This window comes from Syngnathus acus, chromosome 15 (assembly GCF_901709675.1).
Source record: "Syngnathus acus chromosome 15, fSynAcu1.2, whole genome shotgun sequence".
NCBI lineage: Eukaryota > Metazoa > Chordata > Actinopteri > Syngnathiformes > Syngnathidae > Syngnathus > Syngnathus acus.
The window spans coordinates 4389012-4408944 of record NC_051100.1 but is presented as its reverse complement, the minus strand read 5'-3'; the positions used below and the strand labels follow the sequence as shown (position 1 = coordinate 4408944).

Sequence of the window (19933 nt, the reverse complement as noted above, 5' to 3'; positions counted from 1 at the left end):
TACAGCGATAGTGAGTTTGTGGAATATAAATTAGGCAGCAAAATAGTCGCTTTTATCGTCTCGGGGGGCGGCCATTTTGTCACCCGCTGTCGATTGAAAATGACATCACAGTTACTCAGGTAACAACCAATCACGGCTCACCTGTTATGACATCACAAACAAAGCCGCGATTGTTACCTGAGTTTTGAGCAACTTGTTTTATGTAAAATTCAACTATAACTTATTTTGTTGTTGTAATTATCATGGCAGTGTTTCAAAGCAAACCCATTTTCCAAACCTAGCTAGTTGCGCTTCAAATAAAAAAAAAACAAGTAAAAGAAAAACACTTTAACGCAAATATTGCAAAGATATGGGACTGTCGTGCGCCAGTCAGTGCATCCTCCTGCAGCCGGATGGTGGTATATGAAGATGGATATGGGGGGGTGCGGGGAGGAGGGGGCTCTTCTGGCTCCACACAGGCTGCCATAACGCGGCTAAGCTCATCCAGCAGGAGCATCCTAACACTCAGATTTGACGCTAAAATAAACCGTTGCACGTTTTGACCACATTTTTTTCTTCGTCTTGCCCTTTCCTCTCTCCTTCATCTCCAAAGCCGCATCCCGCGTGTGCATACGGAACCACTTCAGCACCATCATCCTCTCCAGCCGACTGAGGCGAGGTCATGTTGCACGGTAAGATGCGGAGAACGCGATCACTGACTGCTAAACAAGCGAGCCCGTGATTGCTATTTTTTTCTTTTGCGTGCTCGTGTCCTCGCTCGGTCCACGTTGCACCGCTAACACCTCCGAGTCGAATTCCTATGGCGTCAAGGTGGGCATCGCGGCAGCTGTTGTGATCCACGCTGCCATTCCTTCAGATGTCGGCGTAAAAGGAAATGGGTTAGTGGAGCAAAGCCAAGCGATCGCCAACGATGTTGTAAATAAGCAAAATCAATATCATATGAGGGGGCGTATGCTGTGTATGTGCAGGACGCGCACCGGTCTAGACGAATGGGGGGGGGGGGGGGGGGGGAGCGTTACCCATAGTACAGCGTGCACGAGCGAGGCCTGCAGGCTTCATTCATAACAATGGGGTAGAGGTGCCTGAATAACATGATTTGAGGATTTAAGATTCCTTTACTTAACTGGACACCTGATTAGGTACGCCTTAATATTCATTCTGAGAAGAAAACATGCATATAGATAATGCGCACTTTGCATTTACACATGCTTAGTTTGGATTGACATGCACATTGACATTTTGTCTTTTAAAAAGGTCGACGTTTTAGTAAAGCTCTTTCGTGGGATCACAAATGCATCCAGTCTTTTTTACTCAGTGGTGGCTGTCATAACTGTGGCCTGATGGGAGGATGATTATTCATGAATTAAACATTTTCCATAACCTCATTCACAACAAGCGATGTAATCTTCATTTCCTGTCGCCTGATTAGACGGCCTACATTAGGAATTGAGTCAGAGCGCACATCTCGACCCTCCCCGCATGGCCCACTTCCTGGCGGTCCTTGGGAATATCGGTGAGCTAATGTTAGACGCACGACAACGTATTATGAAGATTCATTTCTATTATTATGACATAATGCTGTTATCATGGGGTGGACAGGAAATTATGCTGATGATGTCAAAACACGTCCTTGTCGATGTGGTATCTACTCAATGTGGCTCATCAGTTCTAGGTCATCTCACAGTACAATAATAAGAGTGGTGAACAATGTTAACCACAAAGGACACTTCATTAGGTACACCTGTACACTATCATGTGAGCCAGTAAGAGAGTTTTGATTTACATCTCTTATTGATGCTCATTAGTTTGCATTGTTGTATCCAACATTTTAACAGGCTCACAATTTATTTGTAAAATCTGCTGGTCCGTTTTAGCGCCACCTAGGGGACTAGAGTGGAACAGTCTTCCCGCAAACTTGACAGGATTACATAATTATTTTTCATCCAGGCGAATCGGGCGAAAAGGGGTCACATACTCACCACACCAGAAGATTCAATTATGCCTGTTTTTATTTTTTTTTATTTTTTTTACTTCATTCTGCAAGATTGTGGGGAAAAAAAGCGCTACTTTTGTTTTACCGAAGCTCCTCAACTCACTTCAGCAGACCACAAGATGGCGACAAAGTAATCATTTTGGTGCTTGAAGTGTCATTGAACCACTTAGTTGGAAACAAATGATTATTCCATCACGACGCCGGACCCTCTGCCGTTTTCTCCGCCTGTTTTCGCCATGAATTAATGATTGAATCGGCGAGCGCGACACCATCAAACTTTAATGAGCTGCGTGTTTGGCCTCTTAGTCAGTGGGCCGAGCCGCACGGGGAGGAAGTGCGCGCGTGCGCCCCCGCCTGCCACACGTGCACGCCACCCTTTAAAGCGGGCGAGTGTGCGGGCCTGGAAAGAGACCCAGACATAAAGATGGCTTCATACAAGCCTCCCACAGGACTTTTTGGGGAAGTGAAAGATGAATAACTTAGAGCTTATGCATTTTTTATCGCCATTATCATTGGGCTCAGGCGCTTCGTCGTAAATGATAACACACGCATTTCACATTTCCGGCGCGGTAAGCTTAGCACGAGCCTTCAAATTCTATTATACGGTCACATATGCTTTATTATTCACAGCTTTTAGTACTCATCCTAAATATCTTGCGCTCTTTTAAATAATAGCCAAAAGTCAGAGATCAACACGCCTTTTGTGCTCGCTTCATTTTTTGATTGACAGATTGGCTAAAAGGATTTGTGTTTGCGGGCCGGGGCAAAGTTCAAGTGAGCTTTGCGGCCGGAACATGATTGCGTTGTGACCTTTGTGAGTGGCTGACTAGTTCTGTATGTATAATACATGCTCAAGGAGGAACGTAATGTATTGCAGCTGCTTGGCTAACCTGACTCATACAAACACGCTTTTAAAAGAACCTTCCACCAATTTTTATGGCAACTTCCTGTTCACTCTGTAAAAGCACAAATGAGCTATTTTTTTTGCTCTATTGGTTTTGGAGTGGTGGTAAAGAAAAATATTGGACCTCCATCTTCCATTACCTGTTCCCAAATTTATGGAACAAAAGGTGGTAGTGTGCTCGTGTGGCTACTTTCTCACACCGATGCAAAGTCGTAAAACACGTTGGCAGTCAAATCTTTCTTTAATTTATTTACTTTTTGGAGGGGAGCAATTGCATGAATACCGCACACAGTGAATTTGATTTGTTTGGATATATATGTACGTACATGTATGTTATTTTTGCTGGCACCTAATAAGCCTTTATGACCACTATTAAGTTACTTTTTCAATATTTACAATCATAATAAGATGACAATATACTTATTTGATCATCAACTTGTTTTGACCAATGCGATTGAACATTTTGCTTCATTTTCCAGGTTCCCAAAGTTCTGACCCATCTTAATACCGTGCCCGTCACTCCTTCTGCAACCCAAAGCTGAAAAGATGTGAGCTATGTTGCAATAAGCCTTGGGGGAAAGAAGAAAAAAAAAAAGTTGGAACGCTTTGCTGCTATGGACACACAGCTCCACTGATACTGAGACTGACCCAGCTTTTTTTGGACATGTAAGTAAACGGAAACATTTGAATAATTGACAAGTGCAGCAGCAGATGATGCAGTCACGAGCACAGAGTTGGTTGTAGTGATGTCGAGTGAAGTTTATTTTCTTGTGGTGAAGCTTCAAAATTCTCTTTTTTTTTTTCCCAACCACGGATGTCTTTCTTTATGTGTGAGCCAACAAGCAAGACATTGATCCTTTCACACACACCCCTTCCTGCCGACACACTTCGCTGGCATGTATGTTCTCCCGCTCTATCTTTAGTTTTTTTTAACACATCTTTGTTCTTTATCGCCTTGACGGAACGAGAAGAAGAATCTCTTTATGAAGAGGCAGCCACTTGTTTGTGAGAAGGTATTGATCGATGCACAATGTGTGGCTGCAGTATTGCTTGACTCTAATTAAATTCCGAGAGGTGGTTTTGACACGGAACGTTGAGTGCCCGTTTGTTTTTTGGTAATTGGCTAACTAATCCTCAAAGCAACGCTATGTTAATTGTTTATACACGCGCACATTTTTCGGCAATTGTTTTTTTTAATTTATTTTTTAAACAAAGTAAATGACATTCAAATGTTCCCCACAAACAAAAGCTGCGAAAAATGGCTTATTTTTGCCGATTTCTCTTGGTTGTTAAATTGAACAAACACCCATACAAATCTAAAATTGTTGCAGGTGTTAAGAGAAAGAAAAGTTTTATTCACGATACAATATACAAGTATACAGTATATAAAAAAATAATTGGTTGATAATCCGTTATTGGAATTTTACAAATATCATAAAAATAAGTTAAAAAATATATATTATATAAAATATTCCACTTAGTGAACTCCCATTGACCTTTTGACTCAACATCTTGCATCATAGATCTTTGAAATAATGTTATTAGGAAACATAATGAATATATACTAAGAGTTGATTTTAAAAAGGCACAATTATTGTTTCAATGTGTAGTCAAACAATGCAATCAATTATATGCCAAAAAACAGGTCGACTGGCTTTATAACTTATTTAATCATTTTATCGTCATGATCTCAAATTGAATACACAACACTTGCCTCGACTACCTAATTTGCATGTCCCGTAATTGTCCCTTATTCACCAATTTAATCTATTATTTAACGACCCGAGAGGATTAACTTCTTACAAACAACTCCGTTTGATACGTTGTAGCCGTAGGCCGCCGCACTAATAAACAAATTGTCAAATTAATGCACGAAACAGTCCTACTGGTTCCTTATTAGATTTCCTTGCGGTAAATGTCATTAAAGCGACAAACTAACATCACACGGCCACCGAAAGAGGAATTAAACTGTTTGCCATGTCGGCCGATTACGACCTGGCCGTGAATTGTTTTACTGCGCCGGCAACACGCATTTAATATGCCCTTAATGGCTTCTTAATGAAAGGGCATAACATCGGATCCAGATTGTGTTCTTCATAAGTCGAGCAGGGTTGACACACTATCTGGCTCCAGGTGTGATTAGATGCAATTTCACATCAAGTACTTCCTCCTAAGTAGTCTATAAAACCTTGCAGGCTCATTGCGCCTTTTAGCTCCGGTAATCAGGATTTGCGTTTGGATTTATTTCGCTTAACCTTTCCGTGAAGCAACACATTAGCGGCGTCAAAATTCTGGCACGCTTGTTTTTCTGTTTCTAATTTGCACATTTCGTGAAGCGACTGCAGGGTTTTTTGGGGGTTTTTTTGCGGCGCCTTTGTGGTAGGTGTAAGCATCTTATTACTATAGCAGGCGGCGTTAAAAAAATCAATAAAATAAACAAGAGAATTTGAAGTGGATTACTTGCCATGTGTGCAGGATTAACATAAATAGCAAGAAATGGAATAAAAAGACAAATTAGGGCCATAAAATAAGTATAAATAAACAGATAATATATAATTGATGCGATTTTTTTCATCCTCGCATGATGATGCTTCGGAATGCATTACGATTTACTTTGAGGAAGTGAATACATACAATTTAAAAAAAAAAAAAAAAAAAGTTGTAATGAGGCACAACATGCTTAAGGTTCAACTCGCTTATCGCAAGATGACAACCAACACCTTAAATGTAAATTCCAAGCCTGATTAAAGTTCCCTGACATTGATTTCAATCAATATTTAACTTTATTCATGATATTTAAATTCCACGGCATACATTAGAATAATGAGTCGCTTGTATCAGCATGTGTCTTATGTGTAAATGACATCATTATGTATTTCCCCCCCCCCCTTTCTATCCTATAGCTCCATTATTTATAAGAGCTCTTTAAATGAGGTGCAGAGGTCAGCATGGAGTCAATTTCATCATGCTTTATTTTAAATATTAAGACTCTTTGCACTGGCGTTTGCATAAATATATACAGCAAATGATTTTTTTAATCTTTTTTTTCCAATAATGAGCTTTGGGCTTCTTTTCCGAGAAGTGTCTGTTGTCTTGAGCAGTACAATAAAGGCAAAGCTCCTCTCAAGAATTAGCCCGGAGCTCTGAGCAGCTTGCCGTTGGTTGGTTGTTAGCGTTGCGTCATGCTCGGATGGGACGCTTTTCCCTCATTTAAATCGTTTTATGCCAAGCTGGTACCGGAGCTGGAAATAATTGCATTAGTTCTCACTGATGGCCAGCCTGATGAGAATTTTTCCACTTTCAAGCAACAGTATGTAATCATTGTAGCTGTAGAATAAAAGCTACACGCTCATTTAATTGGCGCAAAGACTCAAAACTCGGAGAATAGACTTTTTTGCGTCTTTTCAGACCCTAACCCCCAAAAAAGCCATTTTGCTTGAGATCAATCGCTAACTGAATAAGCTACAAAAACAAGTTTATTTTGCTGTCAATGATAAAAAAAAAAACGGAGGATATAACCATTCACATCAAAGTCTGTGCTCGCCGACCCCCGACTGGCCAAAAGGCGAAACGCAAACAACTGTGCTTGCATCATCTTCCCAAACTCGATTTCCAAACTTTAAGAGCGGCCATAAGTGATGCAATATTTAAAAGGGAGAATTTGACTTGTAAACTAAAGCGTTACAACGCGAGATGTTCAATTCCACTTTGCATTCCTGCCTATAGGCTGGCCAGCTAATGCACACGACAGACGACGTGCAGGTGACCCGCATGTACGCAGATACGTGCCGGGTCACCAAGTGGCCCTCGCGCATGCGGGCCCGTTCCGGTTCAAATAGCGACGCTGCCAGTTTATTAGCGCTAAGGGTGGAATCCGACACGTGGCCTTGAGCTGTGGGACACATCTGTAAGCGTGTGTGCATGTCAGATGAGAACATGTGATGTCATGTCGTGCACAATGGGTGGGGTGGGGGTGCGGTGTTTCGTATTCATCGTGCAGGGTGGGGGATTTTTACCGATCGAACCCGTCAACTCAATCATCACAAGTGATTCAAACATAGCAAAAAGATTCACTTCTTCTAATGTAAACACAAATGGTAAATATCAAAAGTCTACACACCCCTGTTCAAATGGCAGGATCTTTATGGGAACAAGAAGGTTGGGCATTTGCCATTTCAAACTCATCATAATTGCCTCCATCTTGTCATGACAAGAACTTGGCATTTGATGAGGGGTGTGTAGACTTTTCATTTCCACTGTGCTTACAGCTCTTTCGGCAACATAATGTATGTCAGCGTCCACTCTTCTCTGCATCAGTGCCTCCTAAGACTGGAAGTCCCACTCTGTCCTCGTTTGTCGTCCGATAACACTTTGACATGCGGCTGACTTTGCTGCAAGGGGCCCGCAAGTGCGTTTATGTGAAAGCCCCTCAGGCTTCTGCTCAAACATCACAAATTAGGCCCCTGGATGACCCACAAGAAGCAAATTGGCACAATGAGTGATTTCATCCTTCTCTAACAAGAACGGGGGTCTTATAACCCAGGATGAATTTGGATGCCGAGATGTTGCTTCAAAGCCATTTAGGTTGATTGAGCCCCAATTTATTCGGCAGCTCTGCTCAGTCGGAGTCAGAATAAACGACAATGTGAAGTGTCGACATTTTGGCGATAATGAGACACAAAAGCGGAAAGTGTCGTCGGATTCAAATCACGTGTTTTTGTCAAAGATCTTGGCGTGTCACGTCCCCTTTAAGAAAGCCCCGAATAAATAAAGCGGCGCTAAGGGCTCCCAGCGTCGAAGGAGAAAAAGGACAAGTGAGAATGGAGCTTGTGAACAAGTGATGTCAGGCAAGCAGCGGGGAAAGGAGGGTGGCAGGCAGGAATAAATAGGACTCGGCCCCTGAGAGAAAAACACCATCTGGTCAAGATTATAACCTAGATTCTCTGCATATGTGCCTTTTAACACTCCTCCGCTGTCCTCAAGTCATATCACTAGCCTGAATAAAGAATACAACATGTGCATGCTTGCTGGACAACAGCAGTGTTTATTCAAAACAAAAAAGTAATATTACTTCTCATAAACAATTTGTTCTTGCTACTTGAATTTTTTATCAGCAATGTTGTTGAAATAAATGACGTTTTATTACATAATGAAAAATAAAAGTGCTTCCAGCCTACATGCTTGACTTGTGTTGCATATTGAGTCAACGCCCTCCGGTGGACGTACTGTGGTATTGCAGGGCCTGTTTTATTTTGGACTCCCTCTCGTTTCTTCCTCAGAGACGATGGTGTTGTTTCTGATCGGGATCTCTGCAGCCATCAACATCTCAACTCATGGCAACCAAACGGCAGGTAAAGACTGAATGTTGATGTGACTTGACATGGCAGCACAAAATATATATTTTGTATTGTCCTCTGCCCAGGGAGTCCCACCCACCAGGGTGCTCACGTGCTGCCCTCCACACTGATTTTATCTCTTGTTCTCATCTTTATCATCCTGCTGACCATCTACTGCCTCAGGTCGGGTCATGTGAATTTGCAACTCATCCACACAAAGCAAATGCTGAACCTCAATTTAAATTCATTTTTCCATGACATTTTTGATTAAATGAACACAGATTTTTTTTTTTTACTTAAAAACCATAGAAACGAATGACTGGATAAATTTCACATAGAGTATTACATTTTGTGTTACATTTCTTTTTTTCTTTTTAAGGTTCAAGAACCACAGGAAAGCTCTGGTTACCTCTGTGGATAAAAAGCTTCCAAATGGCTTCCTGGAGGAACAAGGTACTCAAAATAACCACCACCCCATCAAAATGTATTTTATTTTTTATTATCGATATTTGATTCATGCATTTACATCCTTTACATTCGGAACAATTCCCCATGTGTAGTCCGAGCTAACCGGAAAGTTTGTGGAGGCCTCTCAGCTTTCCTAGCACGTAGGGAGTCTTTCAACTTTCATTTTAAGTGGGGGGAAAATATATATATAAATAAACGGAAAGAACACATTTTGAGCCCAGGCAGTTTCGGGCGGTCCGAAGCGGCGCTCTGTTTACGAGTCGGAGAAATCATATCTGTCATGAATCGGCAGAAGTGGGAAATCTTAATGGCCGCCCGGCTTGTTATTGTTGTTGCAGGTGCAACGCCGGCGCGTAATGGCGCCTCGTGGGAATCGTTAGCCTTCTGACCGACATATATTCCTTTTGAATCACAGGAGAGCAAAGAGTGGTCCTCCTCCCCAGATCCCCCTCGCCCTCCAAGAGGTACTTTGCCATCCCGCTGGACGCGCTGGAGGAGGAATATCGCGTGCGCTCGGCCGACGACGGCAAGCTCTTCCGAGAGGAGTTCAACGTGGGTTTATCGTTGCAAACGCTCCGGCCGCTAACCTTTTGTCCTCTCGGCCATTGCCCAAATACTGAAAATAGCACTCAAAACTTACGAGGGGCCAGCGTTAGTCTGTTTTTTTGTTTCCCGCTCTTATGAGGTTTTCTCGTTATAGTCGCTGCCGTGTTACTACCACCACGGGTCCTTTGAGGAGGCCAGCAAGGAGCACAACAGAGACAAAAACAGATACCCCAACATTTTACCATGTGAGTGTGCCCCCCCCCCCCTCCCAACCTGAAAACAAGACTGACTTGCTTGAAATGTGAGGTGTTTCCTCTCTCTCGCTTGCAGATGACCATTCGAGGGTGGTCTTGAGCAGTCACAACGGCCACTTGTGCTCAGACTACATCAACGCATCTTACATAGACGTGAGTCCTAATTGCCTGATCGTTTTAAAATGGTATGTTGAGGCTACAAGTAAGCGTCTGCTCTTTTGTGCAGGGGTTTAGGCAAAAGAAGAAATTCATTGCTGCTCAAGGTAAATAAGTGTATTTATTCACTCTAATGGCCACTGAAATGCATTGGTAAAAAATTAATAACAGTTAAATGCTTCTAAATTGTGGGGAGGGGTGCCTGAGAAAAAAAAGTCATACATTTGGGGGTGGAAATCAGTGAACAAGATCCCTATCGATTTCAAATGATCATTGTATTAGCCAGCTAAAAGGTAAAAGTTTGCATTGGTTGGTATGGAATCCTTGTCTCCCTCTAGTGGTCACACAACGTCAACAATACAAAACCTTGTTGCTTGAGAAAGCCACAGTCGTTTTTAGTCAAATCTATCTCACATTTTCTAGTCCAGTTCTAAATTATATTCATTAATATTCAATTGATTTTTTTTTTCTTTATTCCAAATATGCTTCAGGTCCCAAGTTGGAGACGGTAGCCGACTTCTGGCGGATGATTTGGGAGCAGAAGACTGCAACTATTGTGATGCTGACCAATCTAAAAGAAAGGAAAGAGGTTGGTTTGCGCTCCACCCTAAAACCAAACCACAAACTCTCCAGTATACAGCAGCGCCACACAAAGGCTTTCCCATGCGTTCTTTCTTTCCATGACCCAAAGTCACCCTCTTGTAATTTATTTGACCCCGTCCCTCAGACGCCAATCTCATCACATTGTCACCCCGATTGATGACTTTTGCATGAGCCGAGCCTCAAAGGGCTGATCAGTGGGGAGCTCAGCAGCCGGTTTGATACGGCAGAAGGAGAAGAAGCGTCGGCGATCAATGATGCAATAATTGTTGATAGGACCCCGAGAGGCTTCATGATAATTAGTCTGAAAGGCTTGCTAATGAGTTGAAGCTTTGCTCGCGCACTTCGTATTGACTGACAGGGACGCGCAAAGTCAAGTGCCTTGGAATCCCTGCTCAGACTGAACAAAAAATATAAACGGAACGGTTATTAGTTGCAAAGGCAAAATTGTTTTGTTTATAGTTTTGCTACAATATTCATACAAACCTATTATTTTATGTAGACGTCATGTATGTTGAGGGTTTTTTTTGTGTGTGGATTGCAATTAACCCATTTGTTCAACGGAACCATCTTCTTAATATCTGCGTTATCAGGACAAATGCTTCCAGTATTGGCCCGAAAAAGGCTGCTGGATGTACGGCAACATCAGGGTGGCCGCGGAGGACGTCACCGTTCTGGTGGACTACACCGTTCGCAAATTCTGCATTCAGTATGTAAGTCAATTCTATATATCCACAAATCATTTCTTTTCATTAAACCCCTGACAAAAACAAACTGTTGCTTTATTAAAAATGTGCCATGTATGGATTTCCAGAGCGCACCAGTAAAATTTAATTACACTGCAGCAGGCATTCCTGGCAATATTTTTAAGGGAGCATTGTCTCTAATTAGGCACACAGTAAAATTGTTTAATATTTGAGCCAACTGTAGTTATCAAATGACATTAAAAATACATCATTTTAATGGCAATCTCTTATTAAAAATTAAGCGTCTAATAAAGCTGCATGGAGAAGACGTAAAAAGTAATGCTCCCTGAAGGAGCTTTCAAATAGTTTAGTATGCCATAATAGGATAGAAAATAGAATAAATAAGGCAAAACTGCGGCTGAAAAACAATCTGGGATATTAAAAGGGCCTTGTATGCAAGATTAAAAAAATCATTAGGATATACTGATGTGGTTAATGTACTCGCGGAATCAATATGCGCCGTGTCGTCGAGTGGCTTTGCCGCAGAGTCTGCTGGCTTTTCTCTCGCCTCCGTGCGCTTCAACTTTGAGATGTTAAGCCAAAAGCAAATGACAATAAAATGAAATATTGCCATCACACTAGGAAGACTGCAATTCTGTACTTTCACCCAAGTCATCTGACTTGCCCGGTTTTGTGTGTGCGTGCTCACAATGAGCATTACTCACGCGCCGACATTAACTGTGCCCGTCTGTTCTTCACAGCAGGGCAGTGATGGGCCCCGGGCCCCGTGCCTGGTCACTCAGCTCCATTTTACCAGCTGGCCAGACTTCGGGGTGCCGTTCTCGCCCATCGGCATGCTGAAATTCCTCAAGAAGGTCAAGGCTGTCAACCCGTCCTACGCCGGACCCATTGTGGTGCACTGCAGGTAACAAGAACACAATTAGGATTTTTTTTTTTTTTTTTTTTCGCCCTCCTTTGCGTCATCTGTTTTTGCAAGTTATTATAGAGTGGCAGATTGTTGCAATTATGAACACTATTTTACAGAAGTGAGCATTGCTGTCTTTTGGGGATAATATCAGTTCAATTATACGGTAACGAGGCCATTTCTCCCGCCTGGTTTGTGCATACGTGCACTTTTTGTTTGACGGGTCAAGCCGAGTGCTGCAACAGGTGCTCGCTGTTGTTTTTCAGCGCCCGGGGCTCCCGCACCTTTCTGCCGGAATGACCCTTGTAAATCTTTTGCCGGGATGTGTTTCTATACATGCACCAATAATATACATTAAATGGACAAAAAAAAGTTGGGCATCTGGAATTTATACCTTTTACAGGAAATGGAGGAACATAGGGCGATTGTTGGCAGCTTTAACAGCTGGGAAGAGATTTCAGGGACACCTTTCACCCCTTTTTGTGCCATGCAAAGCAAAACATGAGATTACTCGATATTACGTTATCCGTTCACTACTTGTGCATCATGCTGTATTTTTTCGAACTATTGTTTTAGAAAGTGCAACATGGGAAACAGATGTTGCTAAAAGTAATTTTTTATTTATTTTTATTTCATTTATTTTTTGTTTATTTGCTTAACGGTTCTTCCTTGGCACACGCACAACATCTTTGACTTTTGAAAACATTCCTCTTTTCTTGGCCAAAATATATTGAAGAAATGAAAACAGTCAAAAATCCATTGGTGACCCAAGACCTTTGTACAGTATTGTACGTGTTGTTTTTTTTGAAAAGTGATGTTCTTTTCACCCGTCTTACAAGTTGTCTGACAAGTGTTGTCTTCTTGTGTGTATGTGTGTGTGTAGCGCGGGGGTGGGGAGGACGGGCACCTTCATTGTCATTGACAGCATGATCGACATGATGCACACGGAGCAGAGGGTGGACGTCTTCGGCTTTGTGAGCAGAATACGAGAGCAGCGCTGTCAACTCATCCAAACCGATGTAAGCGCTGACCCCTGCTGACCCACCGCGCCTGCCGACTGACAGTTGTTGTTGCCGTGCGAGGCAAACAAACAATAAAAAAAATAAAAAACACACACAGCAAAACAAACTGTCAGTGATACTTGAAGAGGAAGCGCAAGCAAAAAAAAAAAAAAGAAAGAAACTCTCCATCTCTGGTTCTGACTCCCTTTGTTGCCGCTCCACAGATGCAGTACTCCTTCATCTACCAGGCCTTGTTGGAGTACTACCTATACGGAGACACGGAGCTGGACGTGTGCTCTCTTGAGGGACATCTGCACAGGCTTCACAACACCAGGGCCCCCCATGACAGACTGGGCCTGGAGGAGGAGTTCCGGGTACGCTCGGAGAGACAGCCAGCGTTTGAAACATTTCAGTAATGAATCGTCCCAACATGGCGGTATTTTGCCCGAGATCTGGCCCAGGGTGGCGCTCTGAGCGGCGGCGACATTAATAACAACGCTTTATAAGGTGCCTCCATCTGCCGTGCAGAATTAACGGCAGCTCGGCGGGAACTTTTCATGTTTTACTCATAGCCGTCTCCTCTCCACTGATTAGAACTTTGCTGTTGCTGTTGTTTACTTGAAGCAGTAAATATTTTAGCACTTTTGAAATACACTCTGGGGTCACAACATTAGGTACGCCTGAGCACTCATACAAGAAGATGAACAGTATTTAAACTCTTGATGGATTGCCATACATGCAACTGCAGATAAAATACAATAGACAGATAAAGGAAAAAAAATAGAAGCGATGACAAAGCAGCCTTCCTAACCGCAGTTTACTCCCCTCCCCCAACAGAAGCTGACCAACGTGCGCATAATGAAGGAGAACATGAGAACGGGGAACCTCCCAGCCAACATGAAGAAGAACCGCGTGCTTCAGATCATCCCATGTAAGGCATACTTTGATTCTTCCCTTCTCCGCATTTCCATAATACATCACATCCCGGTCGCATCAAAGTGACACGATGCCGTACGACCGACATGTCACCCTAACCTGAACATGTGCAAAAATGGACAAAAGGTTCAACACTTTTATTGTGCTTATATTACACGCAGTCACTTGTTGCTAGGCAGAATTGTTTCCCATACACATGCTAATTAAAAAATACCCACTCTCTTAAAGACTAGCTTCACAAATGGGCAGTTTTCATTGAATCTTTGCTCTGTATTAGCTATAAAATACATCTGAGCGTTCTTTTGCTGTTTTGGACCCAAGTGACACTTCCCTCTTCTTTCCCACTTTTATTGGCTTGAAAAAGTTCTCCTTTTTCTTCCCTGGCACAGACGATTTCAACCGAGTCATACTTTCAGTGAAACGAGGGCAGGAGTTCACCGACTACATCAATGCCTCCTTTATTGACGTAAGAACCCCCCCGCCGCCTCCTCTATAGATTTTCCCATAGAAGTATAAATAAAAAGCTCATCGTCTCCTTCTGAAACGATGCAAAACATCTTTCCTGGAGTGTTGCGCTGTGCCCTCCAGGGCTACAGGCAGAAGGACTATTTCATCGCAACCCAGGCCCCCCTGTCTCACACGGCGGAGGACTTCTGGAGGATGGTGTGGGAGTGGAGGTGCCACTCGATCGTTATGCTGACTGAACTTAAGGAGAGGGAGCAGGTGCAGCACGCCGCACGCTCGCAACACGTTTGCCCAGGTTGAAAAGTACCTAGTGAAGCAAACCTTTGCCGACAGGAAAAGTGTTTCCAGTATTGGCCATCAGAGGGCAGTGTGACATTTGGAGACTACACGGTGGAGCTGAGCGGAGACTCGCAGGGCGAAATGTTCACTCTCAAAGACTTGGTCCTCACTTGCAGACCGGTGCGTAGCACAAACCTGGTTTGATGGAGGAAAAAAAAAAGAATACCTCTCTGATAATATAATCTAACATTATCTATTGTCTCTTAACAAGTTAAGGCAGATAGTTTTAATTTCTGCAATGATCCTCATTTTACTATACAGACGGGAAAATAAAAATAATTTGAATAAAAGAACAACATTGCACTATTAAGGTGCTAACCATTAGCATCTGTGAGATTTTATTGATGCAAGTGATATCTGAGCACAAACAATGCAGCAAGTCTATTGTGCTCTTTTGTATGTCGTGTAAGCAGGACTTTGACTTTGGCATTGTGAAATAACGACTCCGCCATGTCCCGCCAGGAGAACCGGTCCCAACACGTCCGACATTTCCACTTCCACGGATGGCCCGAGATTGGAATACCGGCGGAGGGCCGAGGGATGATTGACATCATCGCCTCGGTGCAGAGGCAGCAGCAGCAGTCTGGAAACCGTCCCATCGTGGTGCACTGCAGGTGAGGCTCTTCCGTCTTCCCGCCTCGGCTGCTTATAAGCTGTTTTTGAGCTAAGTGGTGGGTGATATTGGAAAGTGTTTTTGCATTTAAACGCTCCATTTTCCCTTTCTAGAACGTCACTTACAAGAAAGTCCCCTCGTTGCCCCAGCGGAGCCGCCGTTCTTATGCCTAAACCACTTATGTGATCCTTTATAAAGACTTCTCAGTGGATGCTTTGATCAGAACCTAGCTTCAGGTGAAGTGATTCTAAAGCGGCGACGGCCCGGTGGGATCGATCCAATCCGCCCGTTCGCAGTCAATTAAAACCTCTCAAAGTGAAATATCCTCCGACTCCCCCACTATGATTAATCTGATAAGATGAACTAACGACAGGAAATGGTGTCATCACTCCGCTCTTTGCCTTCATCACCGCTTGTCTAAGAGGAGCTTTTTAAAGCCCCCCCATGGCCTCCCGGGAGCGGGACTAACCCTCACCGATCCCCCGGCGTCTCGCCGCACTCGTCCAAATTGCACATCATTCCGGCGCTCGCTCCCTCGCCGTCCCGTCATCACGAGTAAACATCGGCTCAGTCAAACACTCAGCTTCCACGCTGATTAGTGTTAGCGTTCGGATTAGTCTCTCCTTAAGTGGAGGGGGGAGGGGGGTATTAGCACCATTAGCCCACGCGGAGGTCACCTTTCCTCTCGCCGACCCGTTGCATTCAAATGGATGAAAGGCATACATGGGGGTGTGCTCACTTTTGTTGCCAGCTCTTTCAACGCTAATGCCCGTGATGACTATAACTTACATCTGCATCCCCAAGTGTAACGCGGTTCCCCGTCTTTCAGTGCCGGCGCGGGCCGGACGGGGACTTTCATCGCCCTCAGCAACATTCTGGAACGCGTGAAGGCGGAAGGCCTGCTGGACGTCTTCCAGACCGTCAAGAGTTTACGCACGCAGCGGCCGCATATGGTGCAGACCGTGGTAATGTTTGCAAAGGAGACACCAAAACAACAAATCCCGTTTGTGGAGTTTGCGACGCGCATGCTAACACATGGCGGCGTCTTAACGTTTTGTGTTGCCTTTGTTTTTCAGGAGCAGTACGACTTCTGCTACCGAGTGGTGCAGGATTTTGTTGACATCTTCTCAGACTACGCCAACTTTAAATAACCTGCTCCTTCTACCGTTTGCTTAACTTATGCAATTAACTTTTCTTTGGGGGGGGTATTGAATGTACATTTTCTAAAGTTTTACATTTTGTATCATACTGTAATATGGAAAAACATATCTGTCATTTTTGCGGGAGCCTTTTAGTCTTTTATTTTATTTGAAAATGTTCGCTCAGTATGTTATAATAAGTAGAGTAACGTGATGTTAATACAATGGTGCCTTGAGATAGCGGTGACCCCGCATGTGAGAGAATCTGCTACCTTAATGCTAATGTAGAATGGCAAAAGCCGTAGACAGGCTAGCTCGTGTTCACACTTTATGAAACTATTTGAACACAGACAATGCAGCAACACATGTACGCATATATTCTTTATCCTCTGCGAGAAACTACAAATGCAGTTTGCTTGTCTCTATTGCAAGATCGTATTTATTTATTTTTTATGAACTGCAATATTTTTAACGCTATTTCGCTTCCTAAAGGTGTTTTAAGTTACAGCATGGTCACGTAACAAAATTCAACTCGGATCTCAAGGCACCTCTGTATACAGAATATTTGAATATTGAAGAAAGTTCCTATTCCTATTAGGTGAGATGTAGCTTTATTCGTCGATATTGACTTCCTACCTAAAATGCTTTGTCAACTCCTTCTGCTTTACTCTTTATTGAACCGCAATGCCTTTTCTTTAAACGCGTACGTAGATTTGCAGCAAATACGTTCAAATGTGTTTGTAGGTTTCATCCGGGACCTTCTTTCTAATCCCCAACAATGCAACGTGCATTCAACTCTGTCGCTGAAAGTCGGTCTCAAATGAATAAGTTAGCGTCGGCTGTCTGTTGTGGTTTGATTCGACGTGGCCAACTGTCTTTTCTTGCCCGTGGCCATGTTACTTAGTGCTCGTGTGCCTGACGCTGCAAAATGCCATTAACCCATATTGAAAATAACGTCTAATCACTCCCAGAAAAAACATGTCATTCAAACATGTTTTTTCTCCTCCGGCTGCCAAGTATCATATTCCGCTTTTTTTCACTTGAACACACTTGCCATTTCCCCGGCATGCATGTTTGATTAGAGGCGCCGAAAAAACACTTCTAATCGTGAAATATTTGTCACCGAGTGACACGGTGTTTAGTTTTTAACGACGACCGGATGACATGTTGAACTTTCTCTGCTTTTAAATCTGCAGTTTTAATAGTTAAGCAAGCATGTAGTATGGATGATCTTTTCGGTGAATAATTTAGCGACTATTATGACGGATGCGCTTGATATCGGACAAACAAGGGTTTTGCTCTTTGTACTATTGCATTTCTAGGTAAGTCATTTTGTCTTGTGCTCGTCACAAAGCTTTAAGTTCTATATTTCGGCGTCTACATAATTGTAATAGTTTGGAGGCCTTGTAAGCTGCTACATCAAGAAAAAGTGGTTTCCATGTAACTTTATGCCTTTTTAGAGTCTCTTGTACTAAAGTTGATTCTAATAAATAATACATGTGAGAGAAATGTCTACGCTGTTTGTCTTGCTCCCAACAGGTGCACACGAATATATTGCAGGTCTCCTGCCGCTCCAATCCTCACGGCGACGGTGGCCTTTTTCGAGCACTTAGGCGCCTCCATTAGCGGCATCGGGCGCACCATTAGCATGTGAATGTGTCACACCTGCGGAGAAGGGATTATAATCCTGGTGCCTATAAAAAAAAAAGGTTCGGTCTTGTTGCAGCACATGCTAACGAGGCTAATCGAAAGGTGAGTGGCTCGGGTGCGCTCTGTATTGCGATCTTTGCCGCTGATGTGATGTCGGTGATTGTTTTCGTGCAGAAAGCCACGATGGAGGTCGGTCGCAAAGCGGTGGCGCACGTGTTGCTGTTGGCCTTGTTCCTCCAGGCGGCCTCGGCCCAGCACTGGTCGTACGGATGGCTGCCGGGCGGCAAGAGAAGCGTGGGCGAGCTGGAGGCCACCATCAGGGTCAGTTGAGTCGCACACTTCAATTTTAGGTTATTCTGACAATGGCTTGTTCAAATAATGATTTGTGTATTCTTGTTTTAGTGTGGAATTGTTAATTTTGTTATTTTTGTTTATTTTACCTTACATTCTATTTTTCTTTTTTTTTCCCACAATTTTCAAACATTTTATGTTTTAGTTTCAATTTATTTACTATAGATTTAAGTTTCATTATTTTATTTTTAGGGTCATTGCATCTTTTTTTGGGATTATTTTTACATTTTTTACATCTATTTTTGTTATATTTTATTTTTAAATCTTTATGTATTTTGGTTTTCTGTTTGATTTTTGGTTTTCCAGATGTGTATTTTATTTTTTGAACTCTGGTTATATTTAAAAAAAAAAAAGAATTATTTGTCTTTGACTGTTTCACTTTTTTATTTTTAAATACAGTTCTTGTGTTCATGCTGAAGTTTCACCCTTGCCACTTGTGTTGCACTTACTTTGTAGATGATGGGTACAGGGGGCGTGGTGTCTCTTCCCGAAGAGGCGAGTGCCCAAACCCATGAGAGACGTCGACCATACAATGTAGTAAGTGTTTATTATACATAATTGATGGCGGATGTCTCCCTCAATTGTGCAATATTAATGTACACCGCAGCAGAGTTGCGCCGCTCGGCTCCTCGAGCAGCTGCCACAGTATACAAAATGCTCAATTACCTTGTTTTTTTAAATGTCATTTTTCCTTGTCTCTTTTTTGGGCCGTCGTTAAATATATGAGTAGCCCCCCCCCCCCCCCCCCCCGCCTCTCTCACATTGACTTAGGCTTTTGCAAATATGCTCTGTTGAAGTGCTTACGACAAATTAAATGAAATATTAAAGAGGTCTCGTTCCAATCTCTGCAGATGGATGATGATGATTCCCATCATTTTGAGCGAAAGAAAAGATTCTCATATAAATGAAAAGAGGGGGGAAAAAAGACAATTTACATGATTATCTACAGCAGTGATGGATACCTCCCCCAAGGGCAACACATTTATTGCACCAGTGTCATTGATAGGCATGTCTGTGGCAGTCAAACTGAAATTGTGAAATTGGAATAAACTCTTTTTGAAGCCTCATCAACTTATTTATTCAATTTAAACTGCCAAAGCGAGGCCCGGCTGTCATGTGTTCATTGGGAATGTTTAATAAAAGGAGAGGCGGGGGACAAAAAAACCCCCAACCTTTGACACCCCTTAAGTGGACAAAATTGCCTTTTTTTTTTTTTTTTTGTCAAGCAGCCGGGACCGACAAGCATGACGGAGCCGTGACGGCGGCGATGCTGGCGTGACAGCAGCTGCTGATTAAGACAATTTATCACAAATCAGTGACATCACTCGACGTGTTACACTTGGCCACATTCCATTGTCATTGACACCATCAAAGTTAAAACACGGGAATCTGGAGCGCTTTACTTTTTGGGGGGAATTTAGTACGTTTTTACACGCGAAATTAATTGTATATAGTAGAAAAGGAACATATTTTGGGGATAATAGTTAAAAATAACTTGCATAACAAACACACCGCAGAATAATCAAGCAAAAAGTCATTGGGTACGTAATTTCTCGTCCCTCTCCTCTCTG

General features: G+C 42.8%; 2 protein-coding genes across 2 annotated transcripts; both read left to right on the top strand.

Moving 5' to 3' along the window:
- The first annotated feature begins 400 nt into the window (after positions 1-400).
- Positions 401-17866, top strand: LOC119135033 (receptor-type tyrosine-protein phosphatase epsilon-like). Its single transcript, XM_037272342.1, has 21 exons — positions 401-671; positions 3377-3563; positions 8177-8248; positions 8320-8416; positions 8613-8686; positions 9117-9253; positions 9402-9492; positions 9578-9654; positions 9728-9764; positions 10149-10246; positions 10851-10970; positions 11705-11868; positions 12752-12887; positions 13094-13243; positions 13707-13800; positions 14195-14271; positions 14394-14528; positions 14604-14729; positions 15072-15223; positions 16052-16187; positions 16299-17866. The coding sequence occupies exons 3-21, from the start codon at positions 8182-8184 to the stop codon at positions 16371-16373; spliced, it is 2043 nt and encodes a 680-aa protein (XP_037128237.1). The 5' UTR covers positions 401-671; positions 3377-3563; positions 8177-8181; the 3' UTR covers positions 16374-17866.
- Positions 17867-17949: 83 nt separating this feature from the next.
- On the top strand, positions 17950-19429 carry gnrh3 (gonadotropin-releasing hormone 3). The gene is made up of 4 exons (XM_037272343.1): positions 17950-18113; positions 18186-18332; positions 18819-18899; positions 19214-19429. The coding sequence occupies exons 2-4, from the start codon at positions 18195-18197 to the stop codon at positions 19268-19270; spliced, it is 276 nt and encodes a 91-aa protein (XP_037128238.1). The 5' UTR covers positions 17950-18113; positions 18186-18194; the 3' UTR covers positions 19271-19429.
- Positions 19430-19933: the final 504 nt, after the last annotated feature.

Coding starts and splice junctions, on each gene's coding strand:
- LOC119135033 (XM_037272342.1), top strand. CDS start 8,182: ATGGTGTTGTTTCTGATCGGGATCTCTGCAGCCATCAACATCTCAACT. Junction 8,249..8,319: donor TCATGGCAACCAAACGGCAG/GTAAAGACTGAA, acceptor TCCTCTGCCCAG/GGAGTCCCACCCACCAGGGT. Junction 15,224..16,051: donor CCCATCGTGGTGCACTGCAG/GTGAGGCTCTTC, acceptor CCCGTCTTTCAG/TGCCGGCGCGGGCCGGACGG.
- gnrh3 (XM_037272343.1), top strand. CDS start 18,195: ATGGAGGTCGGTCGCAAAGCGGTGGCGCACGTGTTGCTGTTGGCCTTG. Junction 18,333..18,818: donor AGCTGGAGGCCACCATCAGG/GTCAGTTGAGTC, acceptor CTTACTTTGTAG/ATGATGGGTACAGGGGGCGT. Junction 18,900..19,213: donor GACGTCGACCATACAATGTA/GTAAGTGTTTAT, acceptor CAATCTCTGCAG/ATGGATGATGATGATTCCCA.